The sequence below is a fragment of the Alosa pseudoharengus genome, unplaced genomic scaffold (genome assembly GCF_046254945.1).
Source record: "Alosa pseudoharengus isolate Yale_2024_CS ecotype anadromous, Long Island Sound unplaced genomic scaffold, YU_APseudo_1.1 YU_APseudo_1.1_scf_5, whole genome shotgun sequence".
NCBI lineage: Eukaryota > Metazoa > Chordata > Actinopteri > Clupeiformes > Clupeidae > Alosa > Alosa pseudoharengus.
The window spans coordinates 10,848,814-10,871,211 of NW_027468837.1; the positions used below are offsets into that span (position 1 = coordinate 10,848,814).

The 22,398-nt window shown below is 41.9% G+C and overlaps 2 protein-coding genes and 1 non-coding gene across 3 annotated transcripts; 2 read left to right on the forward strand and 1 right to left on the reverse strand.

Moving 5' to 3' along the window:
- The first annotated feature begins 8,428 nt into the window (after positions 1–8,428).
- LOC143104549 (odorant receptor 131-2-like) lies at positions 8,429–10,982 on the forward strand. Its single transcript, XM_076268648.1, has 2 exons — positions 8,429–8,435; positions 10,003–10,982. Exons 1-2 carry the CDS (start codon positions 8,429–8,431, stop codon positions 10,980–10,982), a joined length of 987 nt encoding a protein of 328 aa, XP_076124763.1.
- Positions 10,983–15,209: 4,227 nt separating this feature from the next.
- Positions 15,210–15,374, reverse strand: LOC143105275 (U1 spliceosomal RNA). Its single transcript, XR_012983405.1, has one exon. It is a non-coding gene; the product is annotated as a U1 spliceosomal RNA (small nuclear RNA).
- Positions 15,375–17,525: 2,151 nt separating this feature from the next.
- LOC143104550 (odorant receptor 131-2-like) lies at positions 17,526–21,488 on the forward strand. Its single transcript, XM_076268649.1, has 2 exons — positions 17,526–18,467; positions 21,444–21,488. Exons 1-2 carry the CDS (start codon positions 17,526–17,528, stop codon positions 21,486–21,488), a joined length of 987 nt encoding a protein of 328 aa, XP_076124764.1.
- The last annotated feature ends 910 nt before the right edge of the window (positions 21,489–22,398 follow it).

Here is a 22,398-nt window from a genome sequence, read left to right on the forward strand (position 1 = left end):
GATGCCGGTCGCCCGGCCATCACATCGGTCTAGGTTGCCCTAGAACGCTGGTTGACCAGCTCATGGTTCAGGTCGCAGCGTACGCCGGTTGTCCGGCTCGTGACGCTCGTCTAGGTTGCCCTAGACGCTGGTTGCCCAGTTCGGTCCAGGTTGCCCTGGATGCCGGTCGCCCGGCCGTCATGTCTGTCTAGGTTGCCCTAGACGCTGGTTGCCCAGCTCACTGTCCAGGTTGCCTTGGACGCCGGTTGCCCGGCTCATGACGCTCGTCTAGGTTGCCCTAGACGCTGGTTGCCCAGTTTGGTCCAGGTGGCCCTGGATGCCAGTTGCCCGGCCGTCATGTCTGTCTAGGTTGCCCTGGACGCTGGTTGCCCAGCTCGTCAAGCTTCTAAATCCCACTAAAGCGAAAGCATGCTGCGGGCCCCACTACAACCCTAGGTTTATGGTTAAAGGAACACGCCACCCAAAATCAGTAGTGATATATGTTCTTACCGTAACTTTCACGAGTTGAGTCGTACCTCTCCCGCGTCGGTAGGTGCACTCAAACGCTCTGTCGCGCGGCGCGAATGTGTTAGCATGTTGCTATGCTAGCGGGCTCTGCCGTGGCCGTAGAGAGAGGCACATAGCAGTATTCAAACACCTCCACGTTTTACCTACTTAAATACAGTTGCACGAGTAGTTGATGAAAAATGTTAGGGCACACAACATGAAACGTGACGATTTTCCAAGCGAATAAACATGAGAACTACAATGTGTGGCGCAATAGCACTTGGGAGTACTTTGACCTAGTGTGGTAATATTATTAACACCTAATTGTAGATCCTATCCACCACAGAGTTTAGAATCCATGCTGGATCGACCCTCAGCCTCCATACTACATGCCGAGGGAGTTCTCGCACGCAATTGCTGTCTGTTTTTACGCTCCACCTCGAGCTCTCCAGGATACAGCATGTGACGTCATCCACTCCACGATCGCAAGGCTTCAAACCCAACACACTGATGCCTTTTTTGTGATCTCTGGTGACTTCAATCACATAACACTGGATTCCACACTCACAAATTTCTACCAGTTTGTTGACTGCCCTACAAGGAAAAACAGGACAATAGAACTCATGTATGCAAACGTGAGGGATGCATGCAGTGCAAACCCCCTTCCCCCACTGGGAAAGTCAGACCACAACCTCATTCATCTCCAGCCAATGTACAAGCTGATAGTATATTTTTTACTACGATATTTCTCTTAAGACTCAATCAGGACGATGAAGATCAGGATCCAGGCTTTATTCTTTTCAATGAGGGCCAGTGCCCTCAAGGGAGAGAGGTACATGTTTGGGTCACCCCATCATAGGTTTCCACCAGATGTTCTCAGTATTTCTCTTCTTCTCTGAGGCGTATACTAACTTTATGTTACAAACAAAAGAAGGAGTGACCTCTAGGTCCAACCCAGTTTGAATATGCAATAGAAAGGGAGGATGAGGATTAGGCCTTCATCAGGTCTGGTCAGCTTCTATTATCTTTTAATTAAAACTACCCCCTTTCCTGGGAAGTCCTTCAGAGGCCTGGACACATGCTGTTCTACAAACATTCACACCTTGGTGATAGGCAAAATGCATCTAGACAACTTCATTGAATTCAAGGCTAGACAATGGATACATTGCATACAGACCAAAGACACACACACAGGGTACACATGGGTACAAAATCACAAATGACCATAAGAACTACACAGTATTCAAGTCATAAAGACTTGAATCATTAAACTGTTCACATAAAATATGAATACAGAATTATTTCCTTCAAAGCCCAAAGTACAGAGGCTACCAGTTGCCACACGCACCTTCAGAAAGTGGACACCTGAAGCGGATGAGGCTCTGAGAGACTGCTTCGAGTGCACTGACTGGAGTGTGTTACATGGAGAGAATGGAGAGGACTTAGAGGAGGTCACACAGTGCACATCTGACTACCTGAACTTCTGTATGGACATTGTTGTTCACACCAGAACTGTACGCTGCTTTCCCAACAACAAGGAAACACTCACCTCCACAGGCTATCGTACCCCCACCATCACTGGATATTGCACCCCTCCCCCACATGGCGATCACGAACAATAAGGTGACAACGACCTCAGTCAACAGCCATCAGACACACCCCAGATAGCAATTTCCTTTGGGCCGGATCCGCATAAAAGCCTTTAGATCCGCCTGTAGCGGACATACGGTATCTGGCTGTGGGCCAGGTCTGCTCCTGATAGAGGTTTCAGCTCTGCTAGTAATGCTGTTTTATCACCGGCTTACAGATTTGTCCCAGGTCCGATTTCCGCAACTCAACTGGAAGTCAGGAAATGCGTTTAAAATACAAAAAACTGATTTGGCCCAAACCTGTGATACGGATATGAGCCGAAGGACCATTTTTTCACAGCAGACCCAGGTGGTAATGATATTAATTAAGGTGCGGATTCTGCTAAATTGACTGTCCTTTCCCTACTTCATTGTCAACTGGCTGCTAAAGAAAAAAAAGGTATTTTGGAATGGCACACATTTAGAAGCCATGGGGGTGCACTATGTTCCCTTGGCCACTTCATTTCTACAGTAAGGCTGGAAAAGAAGATATAGTTGGCTCAATATTGATCATATGTTCGTTTTATTATTTTTATTATTACCTAGCAGTGGTAAAAGTAGTCAATTGCTGTTTGTGTCAGATCAAACAGTGCTATGAGACAACCCCATATTCTTGCCACGCATGCAGAAGTCCAAGCAGTAACGTTAATCAAGGATCTTTGGTTTGCGCACTATCAATCTTTTGACATGATTTGCCAGCCTGGGGTTGGACTAGGACACAGCTCAACTTTTCAAGGTAGGCTATCTGCTTTTTATCTCTGTTGGTTTATTCAGAGACAACAAAAAGCAGCCGAGCGATTGATAACTTTAGGCCTACTGTAAGTTTATACTATTATTTTCCAGCAATATAGGCTACTAGCTTAGCTTGAGCAAAATAACTCACAATAACTAGCCTATTTTGGAAAAAACAGTGATAACGCTAACAGGATCACTGATGATAAAAAACGAGTGTAATTGTGACTTAGCCTATTTTCAAAAAGGAATAAATGGCTAATGTTTATTTTGTGTTGTTTCAGATTGACCATGGAGATGACTGGAAGACAGCCTGAATATCGATGGGAACAGTGGAATTAACACGACTTAAACTTTGTCTGGGATTGCACTTCTACAGCCAGGTTGTTGAATAAAAAAAATAATAAGACACTTATTTGTAAAGTTTTTTTTTACCCCCCTATTGTGTTTGTAGCCTAGCTTATGTTTATTAGTTGAGCTGTTGGGAAAACGTTACGAACTTTAGCCTGGGTGAACCTATAACGAACCTGTTAGCAAATGTGTAGTGTAGCAAACAGATTTTCAGGATAATTAGCCTAATTACCAATCACATTTCACATGTCAAATAAAGCCAGCTGATATCTGATAAACGGGTCCGTACCACACACAATAAGCGGACCCGTATTGCATATGATAAGCAGATCTGGAACACGTCAGTAACACAGACTATCATACGGAACTGGGCCAGTCTTAGCCCTTATTGGAACCAGATCCGTCAAACAGATCCAGACCAGTTTTGGACCGATGTGCGTTTGGACGCCGGATCAGGTCCATTATGCAGATCCGTGCCGGACGTTGTGGTAGGTGTGGCCCAGTTCCGTCCCAGTGTATGTTTGCTATCTGGGACAGATCCCAGATGCACCCCTCCCCCTCCCCTCAAACCCCCCATCATCACAGCAGATCAAGTAAGAGCTCAACTAAAGAAACTTCACACCAATAAGGCAGCGGGGCCTGACAGACTGTGTCCAAGGCTACTCAAGGCCTGTGCTGCTGAACTGGGGGAGCGGAGCCACTGAAGCACATCTTCAAATCTACGCCTCAGACAAGTTCCAACACTGTGGAAGACATCATGTCTCACCCCTGTCCCTAAGAAGCCACACCCTAGTGAGCTTAATGACTACAGACCTGTCGCTCTAACATCACATGTGATGAAAACAATGGAGCAACTGGTCTTAGGTATGCTCAGACCCCAGGTACGCCATGCACTAGACCCGCTACAGTTTGCATACCAGGAGAAAGTGTGTGTGGACGATGCCATCACTTATCTTCTACACAGGACACAATCTCCCCTAGACAAGGGGAAAAGTGCTGTGAGAATCATGTTCTTTGATTTCTCAAGTGCTTTAAACACCATCCAACCCCTCAGACTGGGAGACAAGCTCTTGCAGATGGGTGTGGACGCTCACCTGGTAACCTGGATTACAGATTACCTGACCGAGCGACCACAGTTCGTCAGACTGAAGAACTGTCTCTCTGACACTGTGATCAGCAGCACCGGAGCGCCACAGGGAACTGTGCTCTCTCCAGTCCTATGCAACAACACATCATCAGTAGGGTAAAACTAACCTGTCTCACGACGGTCTAATCCCAGCTCACGTTCCCTATTAGTGGGTGAACAATCCAACGCTTGGTGAATTCTGCTTCACAATGATAGGAAGAGCCGACATCGAAGGATCAAGTCCAAGTATGCAGACCTGGCAGCAGAGTGTCAGGAGGCTGGCTGGAAAGCCATTACACGCCCTGTTGAGGTGGGGTGTAGGGGCTTTGTGGGCGCCTCAACAGTTCGCCTGCTGCGAGACATTGGCTGCACAGGAGCAGGTAGCCGGAAAGCCATCAAGAAACTGGCGGAGGAGGCAGAGAAGCTTCTGGCTGAGGAGGAGAGATAGAGGGTGGGGGCAGAACACCTAGGGCATCATCAGGGGGTGGCAGGTAGAGATACCAGCCATCGCTCCGCCACCAAGAGATGTACTGGGGTTAAAGGAGCGAAACATCAGTGACTGGTGGTCCCCAGCTGATGACCCGTTCCTGCCCATAGGTGTATAGGGGAACACACTTGCATAGAGTGCACTGGTGGAGGTGCGCCAGGCAGCAATGCCCAGCAGGTATACCAACAGCCTGTATCTTCAAAGCTTCAGTCCTATTCACCCTGTACACATCTGACTTCTGCTACAACACCGAGTCATGCCACATGCAGAAGTTTTCTGACGATACTGCAATTGTGGGGTGTATCAGGAACGGGCAGGAGGAGGAGTACAGGAGCCTGGTGGAGTGCAATGGTGCAAACTCAATCATCTTCAAATCAACACTTCAAAGACCAAGGAGATGGTGGTGGATTTCCGCAGGTCTAAGCCCACTCTGCTACCAGTCTCCATTGATAGGGTCAATGTGGAGGTGCTAAGCACCTACAAGTATCTGGGTCTCCACCTGGACAATAAACTGGACTGGTCAGCCAACACTGACGCACTCTACAAGAAAGGGCAGAGCAGGCTGTACTTCCTGAGGAGGCTGCAGTCCTTCAATGTGTGCAGCAAGCTCCTCAGGATGTTCTACCAGTCTGTTGTTGCCAGCGTCCTCTTCTATGCAGTGGTATGCTGGGGAGGAAGCACAAAGAAGAAGGATGTGGGGCGACTTGACAGGCTGGTAAGAAAAGCTGGGTCTGTAGTGGGAGCTGAACTGGAGTGCATCACTTTAATATCTGACAAAAGGAACCTGAACAAACTGATCAACATCTTGGACAATGTGTCATCCACTCCACAGCACTATTAAAAAGCAAAAGAGCTTGATCAGCTGGAGACTTCGCTCACTGCCTTGCACAACAGACAGACTGAGAGACTGACATTTGTCCCCAGGGCCATTGAACTGTTCAATGCTTCACTTAAGGGAAGAGGAGAGATAGACTTCTCCGCATAGTCTCTCTGCCTCTTCACCCCCTCCATGTTTGGATACTGTCTGTCCACTAGCCACTTTTTACCACTGTCTTTCTGCCTCACTGTTTGCGTGCTATATTAGCACATATGCATAACCCCTCCCCCCATGCCACAGCCGAACTGTGGCCACACTTATACCTTTTCTTAATATAGTTATATATATATAGATATATAGATATATATTGACTTTATTCTTGCACTGTTGCACTGTTGAACTTACTCATTTGCACCATCACCATGACACTCACTCACACAGAGCACCTTACCTTACCTTACTATGCACAGAGAATCACAGGCTCAGTCCCTGCCTCAGTCATTGCAAGCGCCTCTTGATTGATTAATCACCCACTATGTGGATACTGTTTTAGACTTGATTTAGATTAAGTGTTGTTTAGTATAATTTGTATTTTAGTATATTTAGTATATTCTTTATCTTCTACTGTCCTTAGTTGTGTTTTTTATATTACATACTTTTAATTACTTTTTTCTGCTGACGTGTTGCCAGAACACCGACCGTATGGACCACAGAGCAGTAGCACAAAACCAATACGTCTTACAAGGCGAAAACGCAGAAAGGCTAGATTCAGCGCTAGCTATCAAGGTAATCTCTCTGATCTAGAAAATATGATTAGGCAAATCAGGAAAGAAACTGACCAGGAATTGAATCGTAATGTTAAACCAATGACCTTGCAACCTACCCTTGAATTAAGTTCACCTCAAAGCGTGGAAGTGAATGAATGTGTTGAAGCAGATGTTGAACAATGTGCAGGATTACTAAACCAGATCACCCTGACCTCAGAAATAGTTGATGATTATTGAATGTGAATAAAATAATGGAAAATGAACCATAACTGCAAACAATGACCTCATAATAAATAATAAAGTGTGATGAATGAAATGTATCATTACAAGTATTTTAGTAGCCTGACCTTGTAAAGTCTAGGGAATTAGGCATGTAAAGAATTGTATGTCTCAAACTGTGAAATGGGTAAAGTGCCTTAAACTGTTTAAATGAATGTATTCAGATTGCATTGTGTGAAGGTTAATGCCATAAGTGTTTGTAACCTGTAAGAATGTAACCGATCTCTCTTGATGACTGTAAAAGTGTATGTTGCTAAATGTAATGTGTCACATGGTTATAATTGCCATTGAATGTAAACTGTTTGTGTAACCTGTGGAAACTATCTGTAAACCTGAATGTAATGTATCATCTCCGAAATGTAACCCGGAGAAGGATGTGAATGCGTGTCATCTTAAATTGTTGGTTAAGATCAGTGACTTCTAGAATGTATTAGCTATTGTGAGAATATTCCCAGCTATATTCCCAGCTACCCTGAGAATATTCCCAGCTAACGTGAGAATATTCCCAGCCCTCGTGGGAACTTCTAGAAGGTTCTAAACTGTCGTGGGAAAATAGGATTGATTTGTCTCAGGAATGTGTGGGGGAGGTCAAGTCTACCTAGTATAAATAGGGGTCGAACTAAACGAACGGGGCTGCTTCTTCTTTTTTTCCTTCCTTCAACTCGCTGGGTTTTTGCTTTATGATGTCGCGTGCAGTTGTCAGAATTCGTCCTCCGAAATTCGTTGAGAAGCAAAGTGTTGGACGTCGTGCCAGGCTGAGTCGCGGACCGAAACTCCGTGGAACCTGTTGCAGATATCAGACCTGCTACTCCGACAGAGAGTGACAGCAGAAGACAATCAGCTGACTTTTCCCCTTTTTTGAGGACTTACTTTTTTCCGTATATTCTCTTTTTCTCCATTTGTGGATTTACTATTTTTATTGTAATCTCTTCTCCATTTGTGGATTTACTATTTTTATTGTAATCTCTTCTCCATTTGTGGATTTACTATTTTCCTATTTTGTGGATTTACTCTTTTTATATTTTCTACAACATTGTAACCTGCAAGTGGATATTACGCCGCATTTTGTTATCATCACCAAAGTGCTGAAAAGTAAAGAACTTATTTAACCTTGGCATCTAATTCTTCAAGCAGTATTTTTGTCTTTTCTTGGTCTTTCTACGAATTCCAGCAGGAGGGTAAGATAACTTGTCTCTTCTGTGGTTATTCATCTGTCTTTTCTAAGACTTAGGTCAGCGTGACTTTATACTGAAGGACGGTAAGAAGGTCTCCACTCTTTAAAAACCTAAGCAAGAAGTAGCCTATAACCTGTGTCTCTAGATAAATTCTAGGGTCAAACTTCTTCGCACGTTAGCCAACTGTTCGAGACCTAGGCGTAGTCGCTCCTTATTTCATAAACATCTCAATAAATCCACCACGGAAGCCTGATCAACTTCCAAGGGGGATATTCAAAATTAGGAGCAAAAAGGTTATCTGCGCCGCAGAGGGAAGACGTGCGACTTCGCTCGACAGTAGGTCCCTGCTATCTACAATAACCTCAAGGGGGGTATCGTGGGTCTTAACTGCCTAGGCCTGGGGTTACGTCTGAGAAACGGCTGACGTTGACTAGGTTCTGGGGGTTACCTGCAGGGGGCAACACACTGCTGTTAGTGAATGTGTGTGTGTGATGTCTGTATGCTACTGAGACCATTCATTCAGATCATTCCTAAAAGGCCACGTCCACACGAAAACCTTTTTCTTACCGCATTCACGTATATGGATGGTTAGCACCTGCTGTTAATGCCAATCCAATGTGACAGTCCTTGCTTTGACAGGCCTGGGCTCCTAAACACACATGTGTAGAGTACACATCTAGGGCTCTGACTGGACACAGCAACTGAATCCACTGCTCTCCCTGCTGGACAGAAGTTAAAAAAGCAGGTAGCTAATAAAGCTCTCTTTGAAGTCGATGCAAACATCTGAAGTGCATTCAAATTTGGTCAACAGTGCCGAACGTTCCTGGCAAACATGTTTTCTCTGAACAGTTAAGTTTGAACGATTTGGTGTAAACAGCCCAATGTAATAGTAACACTTAGTCCAGCTCATGTCCAGATCCACTGTATGCTTGCAGAGAACTACCTCCTCAGAGTGTTTGCAAAGGTTCGCCAAAAAACTCAAGGCAAACAGATACAGGTTTGCAAGTGTAACGGATGCCAGCTAGCATAGCTGTGCGTGTGGAATGTTAGTAAACCTCGCTCCCCAACACCTCAAGAGCAATGCTGGCATGAAAGCTAGCAGCCTGGGCTTTTAGCTCGATTGTCAGCACGCTCGACTCCCGATCACCAGCCACAGAACAGCATTGTGCATTTAATCAATCATAAGCTTCTTAATGTCACTGATTTCAGTCAAGATAATATTAAGTTTTTCCTTCCCATGCGTTGAGTGCCAAAAACGTAATATTACGTTTTTAGCTTTTTTTTTTTATTACGAAACTAGACACTCTAACACACCTTATATGTGATTTTGGGAACTCTGTGATGAATGGAAATTAAATATATGACGATTGAAAACTCATGAAAACGCACAATCTGGACATTTTATCTGGACATTTTATCATAACTCGGTTGCCGCTTTGGGTCGAATCAGTGACGCATGCACGTCAGGTCAAAACCAGGCCATTTTCGTGGGTCTATCACTAGGTGGCAGTCTCGCCAGGTCTCGTCAGGTCGCTTTCCGGAAACTTTACAGGCAACACTTCATATTTCATGAAAGACGTTATATCTCCATTTCTAGAAAAAAAAACAGCGATTTTGATGAAAACTAGCCACTGTTTAGCTTGGGATTTCTCAGGAACAGAGGCGTGTAGAAATACACGGTTTGCACCCACTGAGAGCTTAAAAGTCTCACCTTTCAAACGAGCCATTGTATGTGTTCATAGCTATAATACAGAATATGCTGTAGCTGTACAAAAATCATCAACAATGGTCTAGATTGCTGGCACTCTAGGACAAAGACAGTAAAAATATGTATGTGTGTATATATATATATAATGTACACGAAAACACATGACTATCCTCAATAGTCTTATTTTCCCATGACACTACTCTGAGAATAATAATGTCATGTGAACCCTCATATTAGCTCTGTTGTCTGCCAGCCACAAGGTGCACATTCACACATTGCTCTTTATGAATCTTGATCAGATTTTTGTTAGGTTTGACAAGGTAAGCTTATTTATCCATTTCAATATTTCTTTCATAATTCATAATCAGTAATTCCATCAGTCATCAGAAATACATTTATGCATCTTTTGTATGTGTTTGTAAAAAATGTTGCTGTTTCTTTTGTAGTACCACTGAATCACCTGGTGATGAATCTCACAAACAGAGACGCCTTTCAGGAAGCTTTGGTGAAAAATCTCCTCATTGTTATCCTGGGTATTGTCATCAACTGCATCAATGGGATCATTGTTATGACTTTCTGGAAGAACTCTGTTTTTCACAGCGAGTCCAGATACATTCTGTACATAAATCTGGTGGTGAACGATATGATCATGATTTATGTTTCTGTGATTATGTATGTTTTAAGTTATGCCTATCCTATTTTTAATACTTCTATGTGTTGTATTTTGGTTGTAATTGGTTCGACCACACACACAAACACACCAATTATCCTGGCTGGTATGGCTATTGAGCGCTATATTGCCATCTGCAAACCCCTTCATCATGCTCAGATGTGCACAGTACGCAGGACCTATTTTCTCATCGTACTGACGTGGGGAGTTGGCTTCATACCTGCGCTAGCCGATATTATTATTGTCCTTGCCATTCGGCCAGTAGGCTTTTTCTCAACGGTAATCTTTTGCTTCTACCTCAGCTTATACAACACCCGATACCATGAAGAGAAAGCGAAGGTGGTCCAAGCCCTTTATATGTCATTTGTGTGGCTGACACTGATCTATACTTACCTTAGAGTTTTCCTTACAGCCAGAGCAGCGAAAGGTGACACTGCCTCAGCCAAAAAGGCACAGAACACCATTTTATTACATGGGGCCCAGCTGCTTCTCTGTATGCTGTCTTATCTCACTCCTTTTCTTGATCTCGTTTTGATCACATATTTCCCCATCTATCGCTCAAAAATAACCTTCCTGGGCTACCTGATCACAAGCATTATCCCAAGGCTGCTCAGTCCTCTGATTTATAGTATTAGAGATCAGAAATTTGCCAAACACATGTCGCAGTACTACTCCTGCAAGGTTATCAGTTATAAAGGCAAACAGAAGAAGAGGAAGCTGAAGCATTCTAGTAAGATGAGAGTTGGTTCCTCATAGATTGAAATGGACTCAATCTATGGTCTTTTGGGCCCACAACATCAACATCAAGGCAGCACTGCCTGGAAGGCACTAGGGATAGGGTTATGGTTAGGGTTAGATGCCTTGAAGTCGACAGTGGCAGTGCTGCCTTGAAGTAAACATAATTACAGTCATCCAGTTCAGTTGCTGCAAGTGCCGGAATTGACCGATCCCAAGCCCTGCCCCCTTTTACTATGTCACAATGAGGACTTCGGAGGACCTCGGTCAACCTCGGTCAATTTGGAATTTTCTAGTGTCCATTCTGTATGACAATACGCCGGTTATGCGAACGCTATAATGCTTCTTTTGCGAGTAGCCTAAGTAACTAAATAACTAAAGAGCTCAAAAAGGTTCAAAGATAAGCCTGGGATACTTGTAGAAGTGACATCCGATATCCTGACCGTGTGAAACGTTAACACACATAGGCCTAACTTTGCATAACTTTGGATAGGCTGCTACTTTCCTGTTTATTGAATCAGAGTCACATCTGCAGCAAATAAGGTAAACTACCTGCTCGGGATAACGTGCTAATTGTTTATCCAGTTAACATACATCCCGTTAAGATCCACGACACCGGATTTGTTTGTCCTCAATTTATGGTGTTCCACCTCGTTGATGACAGCGGACATTGTGAATGTGTCCTTCTGCATACTAAAGGCCTTTCTGACCTCTGTTTTTTGAATATATCAATATTACTTGACACCCAGAAATCCAGCATACACTGTTGCACTCGGCTAAATGGGGGTGCTGCGTCCCCATGTTGAACACACGTTCTCGCACACTTTCCTGCAAACTTGTCCGACTTAGCAACAGTAACTATGGGACTGACAATGGGAGGAGGGGCTTGGGATCGGTCAATTGTCTTCTAAGTAACAGATCTGAGTCCGGAAGCATTAGAGGCAGAGGTTGTTTCCCTAAGTCACTCTTGGCCTGCTAAACGCTAGCTAATCAAGAACGTTTTAATTCCACTGATTTCAATCAGATGTGCGTAGAATGTTGAGAACACAAACTAATATGCTAATAGTCTTGCCCTTGCAAGCACATGTCTATGACTACAAAGCTGTAATGACAGATGTTATGTGGCTATGTGCCATCAAAATGAATTTGAGAATGGTACAAAGCAGTACAAAACGTATAAAAAATTTTTGGGATAATAGTCTTTAAATCAGCCCAGAAACAAAATGCAACTTTTACCTCTTGATGTGTTATCTCTCACATCTGTGGGAAGTACAAAGGTTTCCCTCCTTAATGCATCCCATAGTTAAGAATGGTAGTTAGGCACTTGTGGCCTGTGACATAGATTCCTGTGCTGTTTGAATTATGCCATGAACAAAAATGTGTATAGGGATATCTAAAACAAAACGCATAGGCTACTTATTATGATTAATCTATGATTGTTAATTATCCTAAACTTCAACAAGGCTATATTTTCATTTATGTAGCTGTTTGGGATAATGTTGGGACATGTTATACTGTTTGATTAATGAAAACAACACCAGCGAGGCTAGTGCAAGCATTTATCTGGCATGCATCATAGTTTGATTATTTCCAATATATATGATGGAGACTGGTAAATTGAACAGTTTAATTAAGAGACACCTATATGTTTTCTCAGCCTTGCAACTGTATGAAAATATATGTGAAGTACACACATGCAGTGTAATGTGGAATTGTTTCTTTGTGCTGAAGGCCCTGCTGAAAGGCCTCAGAACTTTTCATGGAATGTTGAATATCATTTATATATTTTATTTATCATTATTTATACACTGTAATTATTAACATGACTATTATTATCATTATTATGCAGAGATTGAACACGAACACACCAATTATCCTGGCTGGTATGGCTGAGCGTTATATTGCCATCTGCAAACCACTTTAACATGCTCAGATGTGCACAGTGCGCAGGACCTATTTTCTCATCATCCTGACGTGGGGCTTCATACCTGCGCTAGCCGATATTCGCCTTATTCACCCGGCTGTCAGAACGAGGCTACAGGGTATACTTGCCAGCACACTTAAGTCCAGCAGATGGTGGTAATGCACTCCGTTTGCAAACTGCCCAAATAAAAATCACTGAAGAAGAAGAAGAAGGTTACTCTAGCAGCAGCATAGATATATACACTAGATGTCGCCTTGACTACTGCTGTTCATTGGAACGAATGCGTCAATCGAGACGCCATCTTGCTTCAGTGATCCACTCCTCTATAATGCATTAGCGTCAATCTGGGCAAAGATCTAGCGAAAATAAAATCACCATAAATCGTCAAAATCTCAAGCAATTATCTAATTTTTTGGGTTGTTCCAACTGACAGGCATGTATTTATGGTTGAGTCTACAGAAAACTAAGCTTAAGACGATAATAAAGATACATTTTACCCGTCTAGCCCCATAGACTCCCATTCATTCTGCACTAGCTAGCGGCGGCCCCTAGAGGAACAATGAGTAAACTGCAACCAGGTTCGATACAATGAAAGTAAACAGGCTCTTCGTAGACAGGCTCTGGTTGAGGCCACATACCCCTCGTCTCGTTTACTCATGTAAGTTGTAATCTCACCAGAAGTTGCTGTAGATCTGTAGAACATTTACCTCTGCTACTACATAGGCTACGCCAGTCGTTACTTTTATAATCATGGGTCAGTGCCATGGGCAAACGAGATAGCTGAATTCATAAATGACAAAGCCATGAGAAAGATGATTTTCTTACGTTTCAACAACAAAGAAGCCGATCTGCCATCATTGTGAGAAGTTCCCAAATTTGTCGCTAATCGCTAAAAAGGTTTTCTATCGCTGGGGATGGCCAAACGTCGCTAAATAGGTAACGCTGACAATACAGGAGAACTAGTTTAGCGATTCAGATCCCTGTACAAAGATGGCGGCGGTGTTGACGCATGCTGAGAAGCAGAAGGCGACATCTAGTGTATATATCTATGTAGCAGCAGTAGGGCAGTGAACCCTTCTTCTTTTTCTGTAAGCTTTTTCTTTTGGCAGTTTGCAAACAGAGTGCATTGCCACCATCTGCTGGACTGAAGTGTGATGGAAAGTGTATCCTGTAGCCTCGTTCTGGCCGCTGGGTGAATAAGGCAAATTATCATTGTCCTTGCCATTCGGCCAGTATACAACACCCGATACCATGCAGAAAAAGCAAAGGTGGTCCAAGCCCTTTATATGTCAGTATACAACACCCGATACCATGCAGAAAAAGCAAAGGTGGTCCAAGCCCTTTATATGTCATTTGTATGGCTAACACTGATCTATACTTACCTTCCTCATCCTACTCATCTTTCTCAACACCATACACTTGCATTACATCCACACACTTACATACATTCTTTTCTCACTAAGCCATCTCTTTCTTGACTGCAGTTCTGAATAATTTCTCATTACTTTTAATTATATATTTTGGTTAACCGTGCTGTTCTGTTCACGCCTCCCTCTTTATGTTGCGGTTCTGAGCTGGCTGTAATAGAAGCAGTGAAACGTTTTATTTCTTGACTAAGGAGGTAAGTGTAATTCAGTAGGCTTTGATTTGTCTTGAGCACAGGCAGGACAACATGGTGCAATAAATCATTTGTGCTCAGAGCAGTCAGACTGTATAGTGATCAAAAATATCTTAGGCACTTTAATCTTACCTCAACACTGCCACTGTAATGGTATGGCAGGTCTTAATTCCTTTTTAACAATCTTAGCTATTTTTAACCTAATATCAATGTCAGATTCTGTATTATCATTTTTCTGTCTTTTCCCTCTATGTTATGTTTATGTGTTGTCCCTGAGCACACACAGCAATGTGTCATTTTAACACATCGCTTCTTATAGTGTAAGTTTTTAACTTTGACCACATGAATTTCCCCTTGTGGGATAATAAAGTTCACCTTGACCTTAATGTGTTTGGGGAGTATAAATGTGTAAGTAAGTATATATACTCTTTTGATCCTGTGAGGGAAATTTGGTCTCTGCATTTTTCCCAATCCGTGAATTAGTGAAACACACTCAGCACACAGTGAACACACAGTGAGGTGAAGCACACACTAATCCCGGCGCATTGAGCTGCCTGCAACAACAGCGGCACTCGGGGAGCAGTGAGGGGTTAGGTGCCTTGCTCAAGGGCACTACAGCCGTGCCTACTGGTCGGGGTTCGAACCGGCAACCCTCCAGTTACAAGTCCGAAGCGCTAACCATTAGGCCACGGCTCCCCACAAATACCAGGGGAGAGCACAAACGCAGTCCCCCACTACCAGAAATTGTGCAGTTGAGATTCCCACATTTGAGGAATTCGCAGGGGTCAGCACGACCGGATGTGCAATGGCCGAGCCTCACCCTGTGCAAAGAACCTTCTTGATCATTGTATCACCCCTGCCAGGTAAGTAAGTATACTGTTTCTTCATAATTACTGAAATAATTGCAAAAAGTGGTGTCTTGTATGTATCCTATTCATGTTGCACAGCACTTGGAATGAATTATGGGCCCTTTTGCATAGCGATCTAAATGCATACTCTGAAGCGTGATGTAATGAACATACAGGAAGTGTCTTCACTATCACTATTTAACAGCTGGAAAAATCTCCGCGCCAGTTCAAAAGGGTTGTTCTTGATGTTTCTTAATTAATTATGGGTGAGTTTTGGGTGTAACATCCATTAAACCAATGAGAGTGACATCTGTCATTCCCAATCACAAAGCAATACAAGATCACATGACGTGACACACATACACATAACCCATGTTTCAGAATCGATTAAAATTTTAGCTGAAAGACTTTCCCAGATTCAAAAATGTCTAACACTCTATGGAGATTCTTGAAGTAGTCCCATACTGTGCGCATCACACATACAGTATGTTTCCTTTCAGGACCAAAATGTCCAACCACAGGGCTCAATAGTCCCCTTTGTGGAGTATAACCCAAATAGTTATCACAGGGGTTCCCAAACTTTTCCATGACAAGGCCCCCCAAATACCACTAGGTTCTGACCAAGGACACCCTTGATGTGTTATTAAACCCATCGACAATACTACGGCAAATGTAAAAATACATTAAGCTATTCCTAATAATTATTTTAGCCACAAGCACTTCGCGATGGAGCATACAGTGTGTAAAAATTGCATTTGGGGCTTTCTGCTATATGAGAGCTATCACTCTACTATTATTCCCAGTCATTATCATGGAAAATGTTCAGATGTTCAGATATGTGACAAATTATTATAATGGCATTATATAACAACCCTCATAGTAATAGGTATATTTTTAATTTTTTAAATGTTGCTTTTATTTTTCCTTCCAACTTGCTGAGGCCCCCCTGGCACCCCCTCACGACCCCCACTTTGAAAACCACTGAGTTATCACTCAGAGGGTCCTATCGTGCACCCAGCGCAAGGTGGCGCAAAGCGCGATGCAAGGCTTATTCTTATACACTCAATTAAGTGAGAGATTTTTTGCCATGCACTCCACTTTTATTACACCTTGCACCCAGGGGTGTGGCAATAAGCAACATAAGGTGTGGCGCATGATCCAAAAATTGCTATCTTACACACTCTAAAAATCATTAAGCCTGGTCTCTTCCTTTTGCATTGCATTCGATAATCAACTTGTACAGACTATCCCACAACATGGAGATGGATTTTTACATAAACTCCCGATACACTTATTAAGTTCTTGATGCTTTGTTTTATGTGTAGGGACTCTATTCATACTACTGCAGAAGTATGGTGCTATACTGAGAGTTATTAAAAAATGGCGGTTTGGATACGTTTAGCGATTGGCCCTATATGTTTAGCGATTGGCCCTTAGTACTTGCACTGTTTGCCACTTGGGCTGTAAGCGCTAAAGCCGTTCAAACACGGTACTCCTTCGATCAATGTAATCTAGCTCTCGAGGGGGTGTTCGTGAAAAAGACCTGGGTTCAAATTACTCCGGAATTACACTTTATGAAATGATATATTGCTTTAAATTGTACTTATATAAATCTATTAAACCAAATTCCGACCACAAAGGTATAACAAATCTGACGAGTTAGTGCAATTGCACAATTTCATGTTGCTCTGGACAAGACTACTTTCCAGAAGACCTTTTGTTATGTTATTTCAGCTAAAATCATATCTTCAACGTTGTTGACGATCTTTTAGGACAACCTTGATAATTAAGCAAGGATGTTATTTTTACAACTTTATTTGCATTACCTGAAAGACTATACAAAAGATGCTCTAAGAATTAAACACACTTATTATGTCATATTCTCAATATCTAGATTTTCCCAGGACACTGTGCAGATAATAGTCATGCCCAGTCCACATTAACTGTCTGCAGCCAATCACAAGGCACTCACTGAAACACGGGATCTATATTAATCTATCCGACAGAAGCTTTGCTCTGATGTACGATAGGCACTACCAGGTAAACCTATTTCATAAGTCTTCAGATAATATGTACTGTATTTACACATTTTGTTCATATGATATCCTGTTTTTTTAAATCTTATTTATGAAATTATGTTGTTCATTTGCAGGACCACTGGAGAGACACAGGTGATGAATCTCACCAACAGAGATGCTTTTCAGGAGGCTTTGGTGAAAAATGTTATAATTGTTGTGCTGGGTATTGCCATCAACTGCACCAATGGAATCATAGTTCTGACTTTCTTCAAGAACTCTGTGTTTCACAGTGACTCAAGATACATTCTGTACATGAATCTTGTGGTGAATGATATGATTCTGATTTTTCTTTCTGTGACGCTGTATGTTTTAAGTTATGCCTACCCATTTTTTAAAGCTTCCACGTGTTGTAGTGTGCTTATAATTGGTTCAACCACACACATGAACACACCAATTATCCTGGCTGGTATGGCTATTGAGCGCTATATTGCCATCTGCAAACCCCTTCATCATGCTCAGATGTGCACAGTACGCAGGACCTATTTTATCATCGTACTGACGTGGGGAGTTGGCTTCATACCTGCGCTAGCTGATGTTATCATTGTCCTTGCCACACAGCCTATAAGCTTTTTTTCAACAGTAATCTTTTGTTTTCCTCTCAGTCTATACAACACCCAATACCATGAAGAGAAAGTGAAGGTGGTCCAAGGCCTGTATATGTCCTTTGTGTGGCTGACACTGATCTATACGTACGTTAGGATATTTCTAACGGCCAAAGCAGCTAAAGGAGATGCTGCCTCAGCCAAAAAGGCACTTAATACCATTTCATTACACGGCATCCAGTTGCTTCTGTGTATGTTGTCCTACGTCACTCCTTTTCTTGATCTTGTTTTGATCACATATTTCCCCATCTATCGCTCAAAAATAACCTTCCTGGGCTACCTGATCACAAACATTATCCCAAGGCTGCTCAGTCCTCTGATTTATAGTATTAGAGATCAGAAATTTGCCAAACACATGTCGCAGTACTTCTCCTGCAAAATTATAATATGCAAGGGCAAACAGAAGAGGAGGAACCTCAAACATTTTAGCAAGAAGGTATGTTCATTTAATAATTAAATTTAGATTGAATTGAACAATGAAACAATGTATATTTTGTTCAGTCTGTTCCTAGAGGGTTTCCAGTTGAAACTTTAAAAAACAGTGCAGATAGCAGATACTAAGTATCAAATATGAGGCCTAAACTTGAAAATGTTATTTTTGTGCTTATATATTGCATTTGGGATGTTGCTGGGATATATTTCAAAGTCTAAAGTGTGACTAAAGAGGCTTTATTATGAATGTGTGTGGGGAAACAGCATGTCTCTGATATGGATTCATTATAACATTATACATTTCCCATATTGATGGGATTGGAACATAAAGAAGCTGTATGTATTTTTGTCATATATTTTTTCTTTGTGGTCTTTCTCATGTTGTTGGTACAGTGACCCTATCGTTTAGTAGTTTTACTAGTTACATATGTTCGCTATTGATATAATAGTGATGCAAGTTGATTATGATCATACAATATTAATATGATTATTATACTTAAATGTTGTCATTATAATAATTATTATTATTATTATTATTATTATTATTATTACAGTCACTGATCATAGAAGAGTACAGAATGTTACCAAGCAGAATTATGAATCAGCTTAACGGTTGATGCCACTGTTTTTGCTGCACAAATAATACTTCAGTATACATAAAGTACAGCGGCCGAGCACCAGAATCGTGCAGTTTTTGCAGAAAGCATGAAACTTGACACAGTTATACTACTACCCCAGTGATCAAAAATGAAAATGGACCCCAACACATTGTGCCCCCTAGTGGCCGCCATCTTGAGTTCAAATATGTCCGCGATTCTTAATAGAATTGTTGATTGAACTTAAAAAATAAACAAGATGAAAAAAAGTATTTTAAGTTCTAACACTTTATTTTCAGGGTCAAGGAAGCTATTGACATGATTTCCAAATATACCTGATGTTGGCCATTTTGAAATCTAATATGGCGGATACCAAATGTGAAAATATTGACCATCTCTATTGTTATTCATGATAGAAATATAATTCAAAAACAATTTCAAAGTTTGACAAGTAAGGGATAATGTATAGAACGCCGGTCATTATTGGGAAAATAAGTCCCGACAGGGCGAACCGGACCCCGACGCGGAGGGGTCTTGTTCCGCCCTAAAGGGACTTATTTTCCCATAATGACCGGCGTTCTATACATTATCCCGCTTATTACACGGCTACTTGCCAAAACGAAAAAATAAACTCCACGATATGTCTCTTTACACTTATTTGTTATCGTTTCGTCATGGCTTTTGCTGAGAAACAAATAGTTCGCAACACACGCTGAACTTGAATCAAACATTCTTTAGAACACAGCTGATCAACCGTCTGCTTTCACTTTTGAATGAAGTTCCAATGAGAAGTGACCGGAATACTTGCGGAGTGATATGATCAGCAGCACAAAACCCGTTGCCATTGACAGCGGTAATTATATGTTTGCAGCGGTAATTACATGAATTTATTTTACTGTAGAACGTTGGGAAATCCCATTCAAGTCAATGGAGCGTTCTACTAGCATTGTGAAGAGCCATATAATAAGTAATTTTATCACATGACGACCTCAAAAAGATCAAAGGCATCAAGTATAATCTTTAAGAATCCAATATGACCACAATGTGTAAGAGAATATTCTATATTTTTGTTAATGGAAGTAACTACCTAATCATCAAAAAATTATTTTTCTACCTTCTTCTCTTTCTGAGCAAACCTTAACTCTTACTTTACACTGCTCAAAAAAATTAAAGGAACACTTTGAAAACACATCAGATTGCAATAGGAAAAAACATCATACTGGATATCTTTTCTGATATGGACTGGGTAATGTGTTAGGAACAAAAAGATGCCACTTAGTTTTTCGGGAATGAAAATGATCAATCTACATAGGACTGAATTCAAAGACACCCGAAAATCTAAGTAAAAAAAAAAAAAATGATGCAGCAAGTTGGTCCATTTAGCCTAAATTTCATTGCAGCAACTCATAATGGTACTCAGTAGTTCGTATGGCCCCGACATGCTTAATGATGTCGGGGCATGCTCCTAATGAGACGGTGGATGGTGTCCTGGGGGATCTGCTCCCAGATGTGGACATGGCCATCACTGAGCTCCTTGACAGTTGGTGGTGCAACCTGGTGGTCTTGGATGGACCAAAACATAATGTCCCAGAGGTGTTCAATTGGATTTAAGTCAGGGAAGTGTGGGAGGACAGTCAATGGTATCAATGCATTCATCCTCCAGGAACTGCCTGCACACTCTCGTTACATGTGTCCAGCCGTTGTTGTGCACCAGGAGGAACCCAGGGCACTGCATGAATTTTTCGTCAGTATGTGGCACTGTAGATTGTCGTGGAAGTTCAGGTTAATGGCTGCTCACGGCAGTTTGCAGGAAACGCCGATTGTCAGAAATTGACGTGGGCCTTGCTTGGCAGTCGTCCCCCCATGACCCCTCCTAATTCTAGGGGAGGCTTTAACATGTAAATTAAAATGCTGTGAGCTATACAAATGCAAATCAGGGTAGCATGGGAGTGTATGCATGCTGGCATGACTGTGGCTGGGCCCACTACACCAATATAGGGTCAGACAATGGGTCTGAAGTTTTTTATCCTGATACCTAAGAGCAGTGAGGGTGCCGTTATCTTGCCTGTAGAGGTCTGTGCGTCCTTCCAAGTATATGCCTCCCCAGATCGTCACTGAGCCACCACCAAACCAGTCATGCTGAATGATGTTGCAGGCAGCATCACGTTTTCCACGACATCTTTAGACCCTTACACATCTGTCACATGTGCTCAGGGTGAACTTGCTCTCATGTGTGACAAGCACAGGGCGCCAGTGGCGAACCTGCCAATTTTGTTTTAATAATTTCAGTCACAGGACACAATCTTCTATAATCTATATATTATTATGGGATATAATCTTTTATATCTCCTCTGCTGAGTCTCTGTCTCTTTGTCTCTGGTCAGACAAAATGCACGCATGAAGCGTGTGATGACATCAGCTATCACTAGTTCACACACCTCAAGCACTAGAGGCTTGAGTTCTTTCACTCATCAACACTGCCCTCTTGTGGTCCATCACGAGACAAATTAGAGAAAGAAGGTCAAATTCATATTCGTATTTATTTCCCTCAGAGGAGGAAAAAACAATGTATTGACACTACCTGTGTGTATAAGACAGGGTTATCTCACTAGCTGCTCTGAAGAGTGGTGCTAATTAGGCTATATTAAGCTAATTTAGTGAATGGTTTGAACAAATGCTTACTTACTTTTTCAGGCCAGAGTTCTTCCACCTCTGATTTCCTAGCCATACCACTAAACTATTTATAAAGCTATTGTGGTATGCATCTTTTTCCCAGTTCTCAAAAGAATAGTCTGTGATAGCCTGCTAATGAAGGTTGTTAAAATGGTTGACTTCTTGATTCAATGCAAATATGTTGGCAATGCAGCCAACATCTTGCATTATTGTAGGATTTGGAAAATTATTTAATCTGCAGTTCAGTGTCAGTCCAAATGGGTATTTTATGTCATTATTATTAATGATGGATGTAGACCTAGTGCAACATACCTGTTGAATCCTGTTGATGCCCTATATTAGGCCCTAGATTTGGGATTTAAAAAAAAATATTTTTCTTTTGTGTGCCTTGTTCGAAGTATACTGTATAACAACACATGTATATGATTGGATGGCTAGAGACATGTCTCTCTCAAATACAAGGTTATACTTGACAAGGTAACTATAGTAACTGAGATTTGTTTTCTAAGTGGGTGGTTGCTCAATGCCATATCAACTGAATACTCTTAAAACAAATGTGTTGTCCCTATCTGGACACAAAGATGTGTTAGAAAACAAGTTGTGTTGTTTTCAATGCAAGTTGTGTTATTTTCAACATATATGTGTAACAAATAAAAAAAGGAAACA

What these genes read in the sequence shown, in the direction of transcription:
- LOC143104550 (XM_076268649.1), top strand. Translation starts at nt 17,526, where the DNA reads ATGAATCTCACCAACAGAGATGCTTTTCAGGAGGCTTTGGTGAAAAAT. An exon ending in TCAAACATTTTAGCAAGAAG is followed by an intron (nt 18,468 to 21,443) that starts GTATGTTCATTT and finishes GTCTCTGGTCAG; the next exon opens with ACAAAATGCACGCATGAAGC.